The 18,957-nt window shown below is 36.9% G+C and overlaps 1 protein-coding gene across 1 annotated transcript in view; it reads left to right on the top strand.

Annotated features, from left to right (window-relative positions):
• Positions 1-18,957, top strand: part of malrd1 (MAM and LDL receptor class A domain containing 1) — a 55,351-nt gene that overhangs the window by 3,005 nt on the left and 33,389 nt on the right. Inside the window, exons 3-17 of the mRNA XM_036217416.1 lie at positions 86-174; positions 242-406; positions 2,560-2,653; positions 3,676-3,804; positions 5,427-5,579; positions 6,682-6,787; positions 8,169-8,536; positions 8,607-9,037; positions 10,876-10,963; positions 11,046-11,222; positions 11,302-11,458; positions 15,751-15,907; positions 15,978-16,088; positions 16,249-16,462; positions 16,551-16,798. Of these exons, the coding sequence (XP_036073309.1) occupies positions 86-174; positions 242-406; positions 2,560-2,653; positions 3,676-3,804; positions 5,427-5,579; positions 6,682-6,787; positions 8,169-8,536; positions 8,607-9,037; positions 10,876-10,963; positions 11,046-11,222; positions 11,302-11,458; positions 15,751-15,907; positions 15,978-16,088; positions 16,249-16,462; positions 16,551-16,798 (2,687 nt within the window). The remainder of the gene's footprint in view (positions 1-85; positions 175-241; positions 407-2,559; positions 2,654-3,675; positions 3,805-5,426; positions 5,580-6,681; positions 6,788-8,168; positions 8,537-8,606; positions 9,038-10,875; positions 10,964-11,045; positions 11,223-11,301; positions 11,459-15,750; positions 15,908-15,977; positions 16,089-16,248; positions 16,463-16,550; positions 16,799-18,957) is intronic.

Below are 18,957 nucleotides of genomic sequence, written 5' to 3'. Positions count from 1 at the left end.
ACAAGTCAGGTCAGTGCAGCTCATTCTCTTAAAACTGAACAATACAAGAAAATACATTTTTTATGTGTTAATTTTATCTCTTCAGGATTTTTTCTGACCCTTTCACCCATTGAAGGAGCAACAACCTCTGCAACTCTTAGCAGTTTTGTCTTCCTGCCTACTAAAAGCTGCCAGGTAATTCATCAACGGATATTACAGATTTGTTTAATTCAACAAATGTGAAATTGTTTTATTTCCCCAGATCCATTTCTACCATTATGTTCGGGGAGCTCACGGACGTCTTCAAGTCTGGATTCAACACGGTTCAGGGGCTCAGAGGACAGAAATCTGGAAACTTTCTGCTCCTCATCAGGCAGAAACGTGGCTGCAGACGGGATTTGAATTAAGCAGCAGTAACAGTTTTCAGGTCTGTAATGATTTAGCAGAATCTGTTGTGGTAAAAAAAGGAAAATACAACTTTTTAGATTAAAGGTTAAAAGAAAAACTTAATGAAGCAATAAAATCAGATCTGTTCAAACTCAGTTTTTTGAAAAGATCATTTTTCTCCCTTTTTATTTGTTATAGGAAGAAAAAAAACAACTAATGCAAAATAAAAGGCTCTCATGGTGATTTATGCTCCTTCTCCATTTTGGCACCATTACAAAAATAATGTGAAACCATTATGCCTTTTTTAAAATTATTTTTAGAATACATTACTGCAGTTTTTGGGAACACTCCGGTCCTATTAGGAGGTCTTTGTAACACAACTCATAACGACTGGATAAGAAATGTGTTATGATTAGTTCCTGGAAGCTTCAGTAAATCTCTTTAAGGTGAGCTTCACTGCAGAAACTATTTACATGCAGCATGAAGGCCTTGACACACTAGACCTTTGAGACTTTAAGACCATCTGGAGTTCGGTGAAACTCGCCGTTAGTCGCCCTCCAAATTTCAGGGCAGTTCACTTCCTCACCTTCTCCTCCTGCTGTGAGTCTATTTTTGAGGTTGTGTGATGTGGTCACATGGTGGTCCCTCCTGACGTTAGTCTGAGTAAACTACTTCCTGTTTTAAGGATAGACTAAACCAAACACTGAAGCAGTGAAGAGTATCAGTTTATAAGTGATGCCAAATTGAGTTAGGAAAGACTTTTTTGTTCAAAGAAAACAAATTCATTTGGAAAGCAACATGATATTAGGAATGTGGGCGTGGTTAGCAAAACATATCCGTTGCTAAGGAAATCTAAAGTTTATTTTTGCAGATTCTAATAAAAATGACATAAAAATGTTTTTCACCACCAGGAGACCAAAAAATAAAATGGTTGCTATGAAGTTATGGGTTGGCCCATGTTACGCCCCTGAAAAGGGGAATAGTGAAGAAATCACACAAGACACGATGCTGCTTCAGTCAAGTCCAGTGTAATAATGAACGAACGAAAGCAGCACGTCTTCCCTTCGTGAACTCAGACAAAACCAATCGAAAAACGATCAACAAATAAAACTCTCAGAATTAATTATTTTAAAGGAAAATTGAACGAAAACATTGTAAAATTAAGCTAACAATTCAAAATGACAAGTACAAATTTCCATTGAATGTGTAATGATTTTTAAACGGCTATTTTAATATCAAGACCCGACTAGTCAATCACAGATAAATCAATAAATTTGACAGTCTATTCTTAGAAAAATGAATTAAATAATTTTCTCTTTTCCCACTTATTAACAATAACGAATAAAGCAATGATTTTCCAAAATAATTTGAAGAATGTTTCTTTTGTCAACAATTTTCTGTTTACCTTATGTTAAAACAATAACTATAACAAGACTACTACACCCACAGGACCTACAACTTGGTGGCCATACTGTGGCAAAAATTAGAAATTAGAGTAGAGTATGCAGATTAGTGTGGCAAACTTTCAAAAGTGGCGTTTCCCTGTTCCTAGCGCATTTTTTTACCAGAATATTCTAAACATAAAAAAAATCATTGGCTCAAGCTGAATGAAATATGACATATGATATGAACATATAAGAAAAAATGTCCGTTGCTAAGGAAATCTAAAAGTTTACTTTTACAGATTCTTCTATAAAATACATAGTAATGTTTGTCACCCCAAAAGCACCAAAAAATAAAATGGTTGCTATGGAGATAAAACCAACACAAAAGCAAGGGGGGCATTTCCGTGGTCTTGCAGGCAAGATGGCGCCCAAACACAGCATTAAACTCATCATTAGCCAGAAGCTGAATTGGGGCATCTATAGCAGAAGATTCCTAATGGTAACCATAACCGGGTTCTGGTGTTTTCTAGGGTAAGAGCTTAAACTTTGTTTGAACCATTAGCTTCCGGCTAACGATGCTATGGCGCCATCTTGGTGCCATGTTGTTTTCTGCACCCAGATCCTCTTGAGAAAGCTGCATTTTTTTTTTTTTTTAAAAAGTGTTTTTTCCATGTCATGCAGCTCATCTAAGAGAGTCCTGAGCTCAAGAGGAGGTGTTCTGGATCACCAATAGACTTTCAGTTGATAGAAATAAATAAAAAAATGCACTCTCTGTTATTGCTCTTGACTTTTTCCATTTTTCTAACAGGTGGAAATTCGAGGGGAACTATCTGCTGACAGTGAATCCTCTGAGTTCTTGGCCATTGATGACCTATCTTTCAGTCCTGGCTGCGTGACTCTCGGTACTGCTTCCTTAATAACATCTCACCGCGCAGAATACTTGACATTTTGAAATATCAGCACACATAAACAGAGCTGCAGGAACTTGTTCGAAAAGTGATAAATAGGAGCTCAAGCATCAAACCTCTTAGAATGATGGATAACAGAATTATTTAAATTATTCCCGTCCTTGCTCTAAATACAGAGCTGTCAGCACCTGAGAGACTCGGACGCTGATATTCTCGCTCAGATATATCAAAGATCAAACAAGCAGCAGAGTTGTCACAATAATTTGAGGCACTTTTACAACTAGAATCATTTATCCAATACTGGAATATGTTCCTGCTTTCTGTCCATAAATAAATGGCTGATCAAGCTGTTTAATAGATTCTCTTCAACTTCCAAACACGTCGCTCCACATGCACTTCTGTAGAGATCGTTATCAAGCAAAATGTCACGCTGATCAATCGAATGTCATTTTTGTTAAAGAATAAAAGCTTGTTTTTCTGCGTCTCTTTAAAGAGCATCTCTGATAAATGATCCAATATAGAGCAGCTTTCCTGCACACCACCTGGTGCCCCTCTTTGGGCAACTTACACTTTTTAAGACACCAAAATGAGACACAAATAATACATTGAATTTTACCCTCTTGGTACATGAAATTAAGCATATTCCCAATTTGTTTAGTTTAACTTCTTTCTTTGAAATGACTATAAAACAACAAAGCAATGGCTAAATTCAGACTACGAAGGATCTTCAGCTTTCAAACAATATTTTATTTGATTCAGAAGTGCATATGTTGTTGTTTACCTGTAGATGTGATTCTATGATAGCATGGATCTATCAAGAGTGTATCATGCAAAGCAGTTGGAGAAAATAGAACAATAAATATATCTTTTTACACACTTTATAAGTGGTTTTTTAACAAAATACATTGATTTTTACTTTAATTTTTCACAACTGCCTTTAATGTCATCTGATCCTCTTCTATCTGATTACTACAGCACCAGTTGTTTTTACTTATCATGTGTCATTTTGTGTGTAGTAAAGGCAGTCGTGACACCGCCCTGCCCACCCTCATGGTTTGCCTGCGATGATGGAGTTTGTATTGAGGGGAAAAAAGTGTGTGACTTCACCCCACACTGTACCCACGGAGAGGATGAAGCCAGCTGCCGTAAGAGCTTTGATACTAAACTCACTCTTCATTGTATTTCACTTGTTAGTTTGGCTGAATAGATGATTGGTTTATCTGGCAGCCTGATGAAATCTTCAATCTTATGGTTTCAGTTTAAGTTGTGAAAAAGACAAAATACAGATATTCTTATGGAGTGAAAATAGACTCACCCCAATTTGTGTGCGCATGTAATACTTGATTTGTGCGTAACTTTGGATTTTATTTGTGAGTAATACTTGGCTTGTAACTCATACAAAACATTTTGTGCACAGCTTTGTGTTCTTGCAATTTTGTATTCATGTACAAAAATGACAAAATAAAAAAAAAGAAATACAATGTATACATGTACAACTTGAAACTACAACAGCTTGAGACTATTTACATACAAACAAATCTTCCAGTAGATGAAAATTATGTTTTTTGAGTTTTTAACATGTGTGTCATTTTTTTTTTAATGAAAGAGAACAAATGTAGTAAGCTCAGCTCCAAAAGCCACGCCCCCTCAGAGGAGATTTTGGAAACAGAGGCTTCAGATCAACATGAAAAAATTGCTTTTTAATATATTTAGGTTGTGGGATTTTGGTTAAAAACTTCATAATCATAATTAAAATACTACTGGGAATTTATTTATTTTTTTGTTAAAAAAATAATCAGAGCGGGATTTTAAAAATGACGCACTCTATTGGCTCTGGGAGTCGAGGAGGACCTCACGCCGCCTGATTGCAGTAGAGTGTCAAGAAATTGTGGTTGAGGACCCAAACACAGGAGACCGGGCTTGGTGACAAGAACTCAAAGCATTTAATAAATTAACCAAAATATGACAAAACCCCATGAAGACACAAAAATGGTGACTGAACAGAACAGATGACCTGACAACGATGAACTGAAAACCTGACACTTAAACACACTGAGGTTGATTGACTAAATGAAGAGATCTGTGGATGATTTAGCCTGAACATGGTGAGACTGACAGGGAAAAACAGAGCATGACAAAAACTCTAGCAAAAAACAAACCAAATTCCGCAATCCTCACATAGAGCGGAGAAAGTGCAGCATTTCATTTCATTTTAGTGCTAAGTGTTTCAAAAACACAAATTTAGACTTTTATGTTTTAATCATGGGGTCATATCTGTTTAAGAAAGTCAAGTTTTCAACAGATAATATTCACAATCTAAGTTCAAAACATCTGATAAGAAACCATAATGACCCAGCATTCTAGCAGAATTTGAACGCATCACTTACGGATGAATCTTGAAGGCATGAAAACAGTCTCAAATCAGATTTGTGTGTAAATGCACTTTTGTGTGTGAGTAACAAGCGATCTGTGCGCACTTTTTAAAGATTGGTTTGTGTAGTTAGTTTCAAGCTGTTGTGATTTTGTAAATGTGAACACACAATTGCAAATACACAAAGTTATGCAGAAAATTTATTGTATGAGTTACAAATCAAAACTACTCACAAAAATTCCCAATTTTGCACAAATCGGGGTGAGTCTATTTTCTCTCCATACATTCTTCAGTAAGTGAAGAAATCTGCCTTCTTGGTTTGAAGCACATTTTTCTTCATTATTAAATATTATTTTTAACAAACTTAAACTCACAAACTTTTTTTTTTTTACTCAGCTTCAAGGTGTGACTTTGAGACTGGTCCGTGTGGCTGGTATGAGCTTACCCTCGGAGATGGCTTTGACTGGATCAGAGGCTTCTCCGCAGATGTGCCTCCAGACTACTACAGCCACCCGCCCCTAGCTGACCACACAACCAACACAACTGAAGGTGCAGAAAACAAACGTACCACAAATCCCGCTATAAGACGTATACGTTCATATCCAGAGTCTAGCAAAAAACAACTGAAAAGAAAGATAAGATCCTCATATCTGCAGCTTAAATCAGCTTCTCCTTGAGCAAAATCAACAATATGTGTGTTTCTGAGAGATAAGCGTTATATATGAATAACACACAAAAATTATGCAACTGAAGCCATTTTCTCACTATCTATTTTAGAAGTCTTGCTTCCAGTGGAGATTGCTTAAGGCAGAGATTTAACACACAATCTTGTTCCTGGGTGATGCTATTCAAGCTCCATCTGTTGTTGTTGTTTTTTTTATATAATAATTGTGGAAATGTTGTTATTTTAAACTGCAAAACACCTGCAAATGACTGGAAATGATGTATTTATAAAACCTGTTTGAATTTATTTAATCAAATTACCCCTTTAAAAAAAAATTAAATATTGATTATTTGCATTAAAAGCTATAGAGAATTTTTCATGTTTTTTATATTGTTAAAGAGTTAAATATCTATTAGTACCATTAGATTATTAACTAAACCCTTAACAGACTGACTTTATTTGATTCTATCCATTAGTTTTTATTGTATTTTTATTTTTTCTGTCTAAAATCATAAAATTCTGTTATGAAGGGAAGATCAATTTAAGAAAAAAATGATCATTTGTGAGTTGACTTCTATACAGGAATGCATTGAAAAAAAATATATATAAGTTTTCAACATGGTTTAAAAGAACCAAAATGAGTATTTACATCAATATGTTGTAAAAAAAAAAATAGAATTGTACTTTGATTAAATTATAGACAATTTAAATAACATTTAGGTTTGATCTTAAAAAAATAATGTTCAGGTCCTATAACTAAGCAAACTTAAAAACTTTATTTACCCAAAACTTTAAAGTCAATTTGGACATTTTGGATAAACTGTATTCATAATACTTTTTTTGCTTAATGTTTTACATCAATACCATTTTAAAACTACGAATACTAAAATAAATACAGACTTTAGATTTTGTTTCACTGGTTGATCACAGGAAGAATTTGTAAGAAAATTGTTGACAGTTTGTTTAGTTTCATCTGTTGACCTGCAGGGCATTTCATGGTTATACTGAGAAACAGCAGCAGTCTTCACCCAAAAGCTCTTCTCATGGGGCCCTGGTTCCAGCAAACAGCTTCTGGCTGCACTGTGACATTCTGGTGAGTCCAACTCATTTTTCTGAAAAACATCTTTACATAAAAGCTCAAATTTATCTCTGTGTTAAGATCTGTTCCTCACCTCTACGGTACTTTTTTGGTTTCACTTTGTTCATTTTTTAGGCTTTTTGTTTCTGTTCCTGCACGCACAGCTGAGTTTATAATTAACGTTACAGCTCTCTGTTTGTTAACTGATCATTTTTAGTAACTGTGTCCTGGCGGGTAAAAACAAGCTAACACACATTTTTCCAATGTCTTAACAACACATACACTATAAACAAAAAAGATAAGACCCTTTTAAGCTCTTCTGATTTATCTACAAACTTGTAGAAGTACTACAGTCTAACAAAATATGGGCATCATATGTTTGTGATTTTTGTTTTGTATGGGGTGTATATGTGTGAATTAAGGGGAGGGTAATTTTTTTAATTGTTTTTTTGTATTTTGTTTTAATTGTAAAGCACTTTGAGCTGGAATACATGGAAAACATTTTTTATAAATAAAGTTTGATTTGATTTGTAAAAGTGAGAGTCTTACAGTAATTGCTGATGCTTGTTAATTAACACAGCTAATCAGGAATGTTGCAATCGAGATTTGAAGATAAATGATTTTTAACTTAATTTTACTTGAGTAAAATGTTGAGAATTTTCCTTTTTACATTTAACATATCCATGCCCTGCGACTGACTGGCGTGTAGTCCAGAGTGTATCCCGTCTTCACTAAACAGTAGCCAGCATCCGGTAACCCCGTGACCCTGAAAGGGATTTAGCGAGCTTAGAAAATTTGAAAGGCATGGAAAAAGCAGAGGCGTAGTCAAAACTAGGCTAAGGTCAAAACTGGGAGCAAGAGAAAATGCTCAGACTGCCTGCAAGGCAAAAACAAGACTTCGCACTGAAGAAGTGGCTGAGGTGGGTTTAAATGCAAGATGGTACTGATGATGATGGAAACCAGCTGTGCAGACAGGAAGCCATGGCAGGGGCTGATGGGAGATTTAGTAAGGTGACAGCAGGGTTAAAACTCTGGCAAGGGCTCCCTCTGGTGGTCAGGGGTAGTAACTGAGGGTGGAACCATGACAACATCAATGTGTTTTTGTTATAAAATCAAACTTTTTATCATTGCGGTTCGTGGCTCCATTCTGAAACCAGCCTCTAGTGGCCACTTGAGAAACTGCAACATGTGATAATTTCAGACAGGCTAGTTTAAGCTCTGGAACAGAATGTATACAAATTGTAAACTAAAACAAATATAAAAAAAATATATTTAATTTACAACTTTTTAAAAAAATGAGAAAAAATAATTTTTTCTTGCTTTTAAAACTCATATTTTGCCTTATACCCATATTTTCTTGCAGTAAAGACATTAAATAAATGTAATGTCCCTTCAGGCATTATAACTCAGGTATTTCTGTTGGAGCGGCTGACATGTACCTTCGATTTGAGGGAGCTCAAAATCACCACGTCATCTGGACAACGCTGTATGACCAGGGCAGACGCTGGAACCAGGTCACCGTGCAGCTGGGACGCATCACGCAGCCCTTCCAGATCGGCCTGGCTAAAATAAGCCTGGGAGTGTTCGACGGCATCTCTGCCCTGGACGACGTCAGCTTTGATAACTGCTCGCTGCCCCCTGCGGCCACAGAGTGCCCCGCTGACACACATTTTCACTGTGTGCACACGAGGGCTTGTGTGGAGCGTCTGCAGCTTTGTGACCTTTTAGATGACTGTGGGGACGGATCAGACGAAGAGGGGTGCTGTAAGTGTGGTGAAATATAAATATTTCTTGAACACATCAGGAGAAAAAAGTGTTTCTCGTTTCCTCACAGCTCCAGAGCTGCAGTGTGACTTTGAAAAAGGGCTGTGCAGTTGGGAACAGGAGCAGAGTGGAGGAGATGTCTTCGACTGGGCTCGTATCAGTGGCCCCACTCCCACCTTGAACACGGGCCCCCTGAGGGACCACACACTGGGCACCGGTGACGGTCACTACCTCTTCATAGAGTCCTCCTTACCCCAGGAGTTCAAGGACACAGCTGTGCTGCTGAGTCAGGTGTTTCAGCCCACCTACCAGTCTTCACGTCAGAAGAAATGCGTCTTCCGCTTCCACTACCACATGTTCGGCCTGCAGGTGTTCAGCCTGGCTGTGTATCTGAGGACCACGGCTACAGGCCTCGGGGAGATGCTCTGGGAAAAATATGGACATCAAGGAAACCTGTGGCACAGGGAGACTTTGTATCTCCGGAGCGCCAAACCCTTCCAGGTATTTGGACAAAATCTAAAGAAATGTACACAACTTTAACACAATTTAAATACCACATTAGTATCAATTATATTTATGACTCTGCTATTTTTCTAACAGTTATTTACAATTTGGCTGTTTGACTTTTTTCTTTTATCATCTCCAAGTGTAAGAGCAACACAAATATTATGTGCAATTCTGTCTGTAGGGTGAATTTGTGGAATAATGTAGAGGAATATTTCATAAAAAGTAACAATAAATACAAACTGAAAATTTTATAAGTCTATAGATTAGAAAGTTTAGAACCCTAATGGGACAAGATAGGAAAGCCTTATTTTTTAGGTACTTAGATACTTTTTCTTGTAATTAAGTATTTTTTTCTTTAATACTTTTGTGTTATGTTAATAATAATCCATGTTAAAGTGTAAAAATGCATAAAATAAGTGAGAATTAACATGTTTTCTTCCACCCACTTTTTTAAAGCACTTTATTATTTAATGTTTTTATGTCTAACTGTTTTATTTTGTGTTTGAAAATATCAAATCAATTTCTATATTTATTAAAAATGACCACATACATCTGCACAGAAACTACAGTTAAATGAGTTAAAAGTTAGTGCAGGATTTAAAAATGAATTGATCAAAGCCAGTAATTTTGTTTTTCACTTGAAAGTAAATATTGTTTTTTGCCAAAAACCAGTTATTATTTTGTTTTTGTGCAGGAATTTATTAATTTGATTGGAAAAGTTCAGCTTTATTTAGACATAAATCACTCATATGGAAATTGTTGTTCATTATTGAAAATAAAAAAGGTTAGAATGGAAATTTGATTTAAAAAATGCTGAGTCTCTTGAATATTTTGGCAGTGAAACCTGGTGCAAAAGCTAAAATATGAAAATAATAATTAAAAATAAGTAAAACATGTGATCCCATGAGTGATTCAGGGTTAAAGATCAGTGGTATGTTGTAAATAAAATATGAAATAATAATAAAAACAAGTTCTAATCATAGGATAAGCTACAATAATTTTGCAGTGTTTTTAAATCCATATTATAAATTGTGTTTTAGTGGATCATTATTCATAATTTATGTATATTAGTGGATGAACTGCATCATTATTCATGATTTAATATTTTTCATGTGAATATACATTTACAATTCCATTTAGTTTAATGTCATCATCAAAACACGCTCTCATTTCAACCAAATATAAGTCGTAAAATGGTAAATGGCGTATACTTTGATTTATTATTTTTTACAATTTTTGTAAAAATGCAATTTTGAAAAAAAGGTCAAAGAAAATGAAACTACTAATCGTAACATGTATTAAAATAGCTAGAAAAAACTAATTTATAATCCCTTTTTGAAATGTACCTTTTATTTGTGTACTAAAAACCACCTTCTTCTGTAAATGGGCTTTAAACAGAAAGTCATGGTGTCGCCTCTTCATCACCTCCTGCTGTGCATTGTTATCAGCCTTTGCATGTACTGGTAATCAAAAATATTGATTGACTTATAAATTCAAGCTTTCACTAAACACAGTGCAGCAGTAGTGTTTGTAGAGTCTGTATTTATTGTGAGATTAAAGTCCTTTCAGAAGCTTCCCTCCTCAGAGACAAAGATTGATGATGAATATTCAGCCGTAGCTGGTCTTCAATCAGTCGGATTTGACAGACAGACTTTTTCTTTACTCTCTGACTTAAAAAAAGGAAAGATGCCGACAGAGAAATAGATAAGAACCCTTGGAAATAAGCAGTAAATTCAGATGGAAAATTATCTGTTTTAACAGTGAGGGCACTAAACTAATATAAAATGAAAACAAATGCACACAAAAAGCATAATTTCTTTTTATACTTTCAGATTTTGATTGTAGGAACAGTTGGAGATGATTTTAATGGAGACATTGCCATTGACGACCTTTCTTTCCTCGACTGTGAACTCTATGATGGTAAACTGAAATGGTTGAATGTTTTTGGAAAAGGTAGTTTCTACTTTTTCAATTTGAATATTTCAGTAATTTCCTGTTTTAGGAAAACTGCCTCCCAGCCTGGTCATCCCAGACGCGACTACCCCTGCCCCGACGGTCCTGCCCCATAGCTGCTCCGAAGGGGAGTTTGTGTGTGGCATCTACAAGGAGTGTGTTTCTCTGAGTCAAGTGTGTGACTTCAAACATGACTGCTCTGATGGATCAGATGAAACCAACTGTGGTAACATATTTAGCACTTATTTTTAAGTTTCTCATTATCGTGTTTTCTGCTGTATTTATTTTACTTTATGTTTCCTCAGTGGATGAAAGGTGTGATTTTGAAGATGGGAACACGTGTGGCTGGAAAATCATCACCTATGCTTTAGTCTTAAACCACGCCTTTCACTGGGCAGCAAATCAAGGGAAAACCATCCATTATGGAGAGCAAAACCATCGCCCAGCTGTTGACCACACCCTGTGAGTGCATGTGTAGCCACGCAGGTTTCTTTGATTTGGATTTGAGTTGGGATAGAACTCTTGGGACCACAGTTCAAAAGGAAGCAAAGATGTGTTTATTATATTGAGCGAAGGTAGCTGTATGTGTTTTCACTCTGTCTCTCGTTGGAACCTGGAGGAGCTGTCAGAAAACAAATAAAATATCCAAGCAGTTTGTGAGACTAAAACCCCAGGTTTATTAAAACCCACAAAAACTAAACGCACAGCTATTAAAACAATAAACAGGCGTATGTAATCCAAAAACAGCTCTGGCGACTTAAGCAATCCCTCCTGGGTTAACTAAAAACAATATAAAAAGCCAAAAGAGCAGTACTTAGTTTAAAGAAATGCGGGTTAAAACCACACCCCTCTTTGTTCTGTCACCTCCCCCTCTGACCGCTGTCTGGCTCCTGGCTAAACTGATCCTCCGTTGCCAGTTAGCATGTGTCTATCCCGACTCCCAAGGAGCCCCTCTCAGATCAGTCCTGGCACCGATCTCCAACCAGAACCACTTTACTCTGTAAAAGGTTGTACGAAGGTACTCCATTCTTGGAGCCACTCTTGGCTCAACGCTGGCTTCTCCCTTCGCACTTCTCCGCTGTCGGCCCAGCACTGGCTATTTCTGCTGAGTTCCTCCACTGTTGGCCCGCCGCTGGCTTCTCCCGCAGGGCTCCTTCGTTGTCAGCCCGGTGCTGGCTTTCGTGCCGTGTTTTTCCACTGTTGGCCCGGCACTGGCTCCTCCAACAGCGTTCCTCCCCTGCCGGCCCGGTGCTTTTCCACTTTCGGCCCGGTGTTGGCTATTTCTACCGCGCTCTTCCACTGTCGGCGCAGCACTGGCTTCTATCACAGTGCCCCTTCATTATCGGCCCAGTACTGGCTTCTCCCGCAGCGATCCTCTGTTGTCGGCCCAGCGCTGGCTACTTCTGCCGCGCTCCTCCACTGTCGGCCCGGCACTGACTTCTCCCGCAGCGATCCTCCACTGTCGGCCCGGCGCTGGCTATTTCTACCGCGCCCCTCCACTATCAGCCCGGAGCTGGTTTCTCCTGCAGTGCTCCTTTGCTGTCAACCCAGTGCTGGCTTCTTCAGCCGCAATCCTCTGCTCTCGGCCCGACACTGGCTTCTCCTGCCGAGTTCCTCAGCTGTCGGCTCGTCGCTGGCAATTCCTGCCGCGCTTCTCCACTGTTGGCCCGGCATTGGCTTCTCCCGCAGTGCTCCTCCACTGTCGACCCGGTTCTGGCTACTTTCGCCACGCTTCTCTGCAGTCAGCTTCTATCGCTGTGCTGGCGTTGGGCCTTGTTCGAGCTTCTCCTGCCGCGTTTGCTCCAAGCCCGGCGCTTGCTTCTCCCACCACGCTCGCTCAGGACCCTCTTCCTCGTTTTGTATATCCTGCTGTTCCTTAGAAAATGTCTCCCCTCGGACACATCCTCACTGCCCACCTGTGTCCTATGGGGGTGTGCCCAATGGGAGATATGAGCAGCTAACTATTAGAAAACATAGATTAAAACTTTCTGTTTGCCTCTTAATTAGCTCAAATGTACAAAAAAATTTAAGATTAAAAAACGAGAAGAAAACAAGGAATTATGAGGAATAACAATTATGTAAACAAGCTGTCTTTATTGTTTTGTTTTTCACTTTGGGCAAGAAAAACAAAACTAAGACATTTTCCAGAATGGCATAAGCCATCCTCACACTGATCTGACTGTCATATCTTGGCTTCATTTAATGGAGCAGACAATAGCAGCAGCCTGTGATCACTGCAATTTAAGTAATTTCTTCCCTCGTGTCAAATTGCAGACATTATCTTCTTCTCTACCCCATTATATGCCTGGAGCTTCTCCGTCTCATTTGCACAGCAGCTTATTTGTACAAAGCAGTGAAATCGAAGGGGGGGTTCTGTCTAGTTGAACCCCAAGGGAGCCAGATCTTTGAAAAAAAAATGGAGACACGAACAGGCAGAGAAGCTCGAGGAATAAGAAAACCATTGAGGCAGTTACTGTTCGGTGTGCTGATAGCTATTAAGCACAAAGGTAGAAATGATTGTTTCTTGTCTTTAGAAGGCAAATCCTCTGAGAAAATGTTCATATATAAACATTTTATTCAAATATTGGATCAATCAATCAGTTTAATCTTACATTTTTCTTTAGATTTTCTTCATTATTTATAGAGTTTGTTTCTATAACGAGCTTTAGTATGAAGGGAAATCAATTGAGCTGGATGAGCAATAAATATATCATCCAAATTCAACTGACTAAAAGAAGATGTAGGACAACATTACTAGAAAAGTTGCATTACCTGCAACAATGCTTTTTGCTGAATCTGGTCACTCAAGATGATGAAGCTGTTTGCTGAAAATGCTAAAGTAATTTAAACTAATTGCTGAGAGGATTTGGTGGTAATGCAAAAAAACTATTTGCAAAATGCTAAATTTGCTAAAAGACTTGAAATTTCGTTAAATAACTATGACAGAGGGCTTAAGTTGGCCTAAATTTTGGAAACATTTTTTGTACCTTTGCTTAAAAATACTCAATACATACCAGTTTTGGAAAAATATTAGCTAAACTCAAATTAGCTCAAAAACCCTTACTAGATGCCAAATTAGCCTAAATAACTAGCAAATTGACTAACGAAACTCCAAAATAGCCCAAAAATCCTCAGTAAATTATGTCAAAAACATTAGCCTGTTGCTAAAATATTAGGTAAACTTAAAAGTAGCCTAAAAAACCTTGTTAGGAAACACATTAACCAAAATCCTTAAAATATTGTCTAATTTCCAAATAAGCTTAAAAACCCTTAGTGGATATCAAATTAGCCCAAAATGTTAGCATGTTGCTAAGTATTAGATAAGTATTTGATAAATTCCAAATTAGATTAAAAAAAAAAACCTCAGTAGATGCCAAATTACCAAAATGAGCTAGCATAATGCTAATTGAACTAATGCTAAATTAATTTAAAATTATTGTAAACTGTGGTTTCAAAGTGCACAATGTTTTTGAAGAATTTTAATAATTTCTCATTTATTTCCTATGGGGCATATTTTGTTCACTATTTCAAAAACCATGAATATGAATATTAAAAGTAGAAGCAGTAATGTCCCGAGCAAGCTGAACGTTTTGATAGCAAGTTTTGACGGTATGATTAAGCTTTTACGTGCCGAAAAACATACATAAAACTTTTTCTAATTAATTTTCTGCAAGCGTTTGGCTTTTAAATCCTTGTATACAGCATCTATTTATGAAAATAAAAGTATGTGGTCTGTAGAAAGCAAATAAAAAAGTATTAAATTACAGGAGATATAGACAGATTTTTATTATTTTTTACAAATGTTGCAAACGTCAAGCTAATTTAATTCACTTAAAACCTTCAAGCCTCAAAAATACCAATTGGCACATCCTAATAGTCGTGTAAAGTGAGAATTTTTTTCATTAAAATACTAAACCACACCTTTTATTAAACCTTCAAGGCTTATATAATACGGTCGACTTTTTTAAATCGACCAAAAACTACAACTCCCAGAGTCCCACCAATTCTGAAAAGCCCCAAATGTCTTGAATCCCGTAGTGTGCAGTGGTTGGGTGATATTCAGGGTAAAAGATGTCTTCTACAGAGGACACATTTGCATTACTAGTAGTCAGAACATGATTTGAATTTTTGAATTGCTTGTGTTTCATGTAGGACTTTGCTGAACATCTTATCTGGCTGGTTTAGGCGTCTACAGTTTTTCTTGGAAGATTGGAAAGATCTGCACAATATTTTGAATCTTAGTTCTCTTTAAAGAAGTCTTTGTGTCCAAGATCCTCAATTACTGTGAAATATGAAGACTGGACTTATTAATTCACTAGAAAAATAAAATGTATATATGAAACATGGTCTAATGTGTTCAGTATATATAGCTAAAACATTAATGTATTTGTTTTTTTCATTGTCCTGTCCAGCTGTAAAGCAAGCAATTAGAAGCTAGATTTTAAACTGTATTGTCGTTAGATTCACACAAAGTTTATCTGGATAAACTCCTCCTGAATTGTAAGTTGTAATAAAAACAAAATGAAAATGTGCATTTAGTCTAAAGCTGTTTTAAACACATTTCTGTTGCTTTAACAAAAAAAACAAAAAAAAAATTCAATCCAAATCCAGTCTCTGATAGATAAAAACACTTCACTTGTCAGAAAAGGAAACTAAAGAAATGAATGACTCAATTACCGAGTAATTATCTTTGGCTCAGTTTGAGACCTTGGAAGTAAATAACATTTCCTTTTTTCTCTCTGTTTCACAAATAGAAACAGCTCTGAGGGCTGGTACATGTATGCAGACAGCTCCAACGGTGCGTACGGTCAAAGCACCGACCTCCAGACGCCGGTCATCTCTTCCACGGGGCCACTGTGCACCCTGACCTTCTGGTACCACATGAGCGGGTTCACTGTGGGCTCCTTGCAGGTGGGAGAGGAAGATGTTTTTACCTGGTGTATCTTTTGACACAAACTCAACGGTTTTCTCTTATATTCAGGTTTTAGTGAGGCACAGAAACATTTCTGATTTGGTTTGGTCCCAGACTGGTAACCAAGGCAACAAATGGAGACAAGGGGCTGTGTTTTTGGGGTTACAAAACAACTTTCAGGTTTGTCTGTTTAAAGAGTTTATTGTCAAAGACAAAAAAATCACTAACACTACAAAGAATTTGTCCAATCTGTTAATTATTTTCGGTCTTGTTTCTTCTCACAATATTTACCGATTTCTTTGGATTTAGGAAAAAGATCCCATTTGTTGTTTCCCTTCAGGTGATATTGCGAGCTAAGCGAGGGATCAGCTACATGGGGGATGTGGTGATAGACGACGTCAGGTTCCAGAACTGCTCCCCTCCTCTTCCTTCAAACCAGCCATGCTCACCAGAGATGTACGCCTGTGCGAACGGTCACTGTATCCCTCAGGACAACTTGTGTGACTTCATCAACCACTGTGGGGACAATTCAGATGAAGACCCCTACATCTGCAGTGAGACCCTCTCACAGGCCCGATTAAAGTTGATTACAACCAAATAGCCTCGACTGATTGCTTTCTTTTGTGCGTTGCAATCTTTCAGAGGGCTTCAGTGGACGCTGCAACTTTGAGTTCGACCTCTGTTCCTGGCTCCAGTGCCGGGAGGATGACTTTGACTGGCTGATAAAGGCGGGCAGCACCCCGACGGTTGGAACCGGGCCGTCCAATGACCACACCCTCAGAGACCCGTCTGGACACTACCTCTACCTGGAGAGCTCTTTTCCACAAGGAATCAGTGACACCGCCCGCATGATCGGACCCTTACTGAGCAGCAGGAGCTCCCAGTGCAAGGTCAGGCTCAGAGAAGAAGGTTTCAGACTTATCTGAACGACACATTCAAAGGCAACAAAGCTTTAAACAAATATTTAAATGTGAAAACTGAATGAATCTACCCAACTATGTTAGTAAAATCTGAAATGGGCCACACTAAATTCACTTTGACTTTTATTGCTCAGTGCAACTCTATTTCTGCATTTCAGAAACATTTCCATTAAGCTTTTTGTCGTTTGTTGCCAATTTTCATGATTTTTAGATTAATTCAGCAATTAATTTAAAGTAATGAGAGGCTGCTGCTACTTATCTGCTTTCTTCTCACATATTCTAAGATTTTTGTAACAGAAGTGGTGATGGTGTGTTTGGAAAAGCAAAATAAGTCTCATTTAACCTGGAAGCAGTGCAGGTGTATTCATGCACTTTTGGCTCCAGAAACACATTTTAAAAGATTATTTTTGTGGTAATAAGGGTATTTTTCTTGAATAATCATAGTTTTTCAGGTTGTCCTCAAATTTGAAATGTCCTGAACCTTTTCCTGATCACAATCCTTTGTGATTATCTGAGTTAAAGGTATGGAGAGAAAATAGACTCACTCCGATCTGTGCGTGTGTGTATTCTTGATTTGTGCGTGCGTAATTTAGGATTTTTGCCTGACTTTGGATTTTTGCGTTTGTAATTCTTGATTTGTAACTCATATAATAAGTTTTGTGCATAACAAAAGAAAATTAAGAAATTTGAAAAAGTACAAAACACAATTTACACAAATACAAATTAAAATTATAACAGCTTGAAACTAATTACACATCCAAAACTTTAAAAATCACTTCTTACGCACTTGCGAAACAGCAGTTACGCACAAATCTTTGGTGAGACTGTTTTCACGTCTCATTGATTCATCCCTGAGTGATGCGTTCAGGTACTACTAGAATGCTCGTTTATCAGAGTTTTCTTATAAGTTGTTTGAACTTAGATTGTGAATAATATCTGGTGAAACTTCACATTTTCCCACTTTCTTCAATAGATATTCCCCATAATTAACTTGAAAAAGTGTAAGTAAGTGTTTTTAAACCACTTATCCCTTTAGAAATGGAAATATTTTCCTGAAAAGAGCACTTTCTTTCTGTAACAGAGCTCCATCTTGGAGGCACTGTCAGGGGAGCTGCTGCAGATTAAAAACACTCTTTTCTACAAAATATTTTTATTTTTAAAGGCATAAGTGTTTTAAAAATGCTTGTTCAGACTTTTTTATATTAATTATCAGGAATATCTGTTTAAAAAAGTGGGAAAATTTCAAGTTTCACCAGATATTAAGTTCAAAATAGCTGATAAGAAAACTCTAATCTAGTAGTACTTGAACGCATCACCTATACACAAATTTGTGAGACTTGAATTGAGTCTCACCAAAGATCCGTGCGTATCTGTTGTTATGTGAGTGCGTGAGAGGTGGTTTGTGAGTAATTTTAAAAGTTTTGCATGTGTAATTAGTTTCAAGCTGTTGTAATTTGAATTTGAGCAAGTGTACATTTTATTTTGTACTTTTTATATTTTGTTATTGTTTTTACTTATGCACAAAAAGTATTACATTAGTCACAAATCAAGAATACGCACGCACAAATCCAAAGTTATGCACAAATCAACAATTTTGCACCCACAAATTGGAGTGAGTCTTTTTTCTCTCCATATACATGCCTAATAACTCCAAAAACTAAGTTACTATAAAGAGAAACTTTGCATTAGGTAAAATATATTGTTGATTTCAAAATCACACAAAACTGAGTTCTATTAATATTTTTGGGACCATATTATAATTAAGAATTTGTTTTATTTGATTACTTTTTTTTTAAGAGCAACTATGCATCTTTTAATGTCCTGAAAGGGTTAAAAGTTACAATGTTCGGCTGACAGACAAATATTTAAATATTTTAATCCAAATTATGACCTAAGATATAAATTAGAACATAGAAAAAAATTACATTTTGCATTTATAAAAATCAGAGACGAAAAAGATATTAGATACGTATCAAAAATCGATTGGGCAGTGGGAGTCAAAAATTGATCGAGCAACTGCAATATCGTTTAAAACCCACAGATATGAACACATTTTTTCTAAAATGAATAAAATAAATCAATAAGTAAATAACCAATTTCTGGCAAACTGCAGTTTCTCTTTCTGTTTT

Source organism: Oryzias melastigma, linkage group LG20, assembly GCF_002922805.2.
Source record: "Oryzias melastigma strain HK-1 linkage group LG20, ASM292280v2, whole genome shotgun sequence".
NCBI lineage: Eukaryota > Metazoa > Chordata > Actinopteri > Beloniformes > Adrianichthyidae > Oryzias > Oryzias melastigma.
This window is presented reverse-complemented; position numbering and strand designations above follow the sequence as displayed.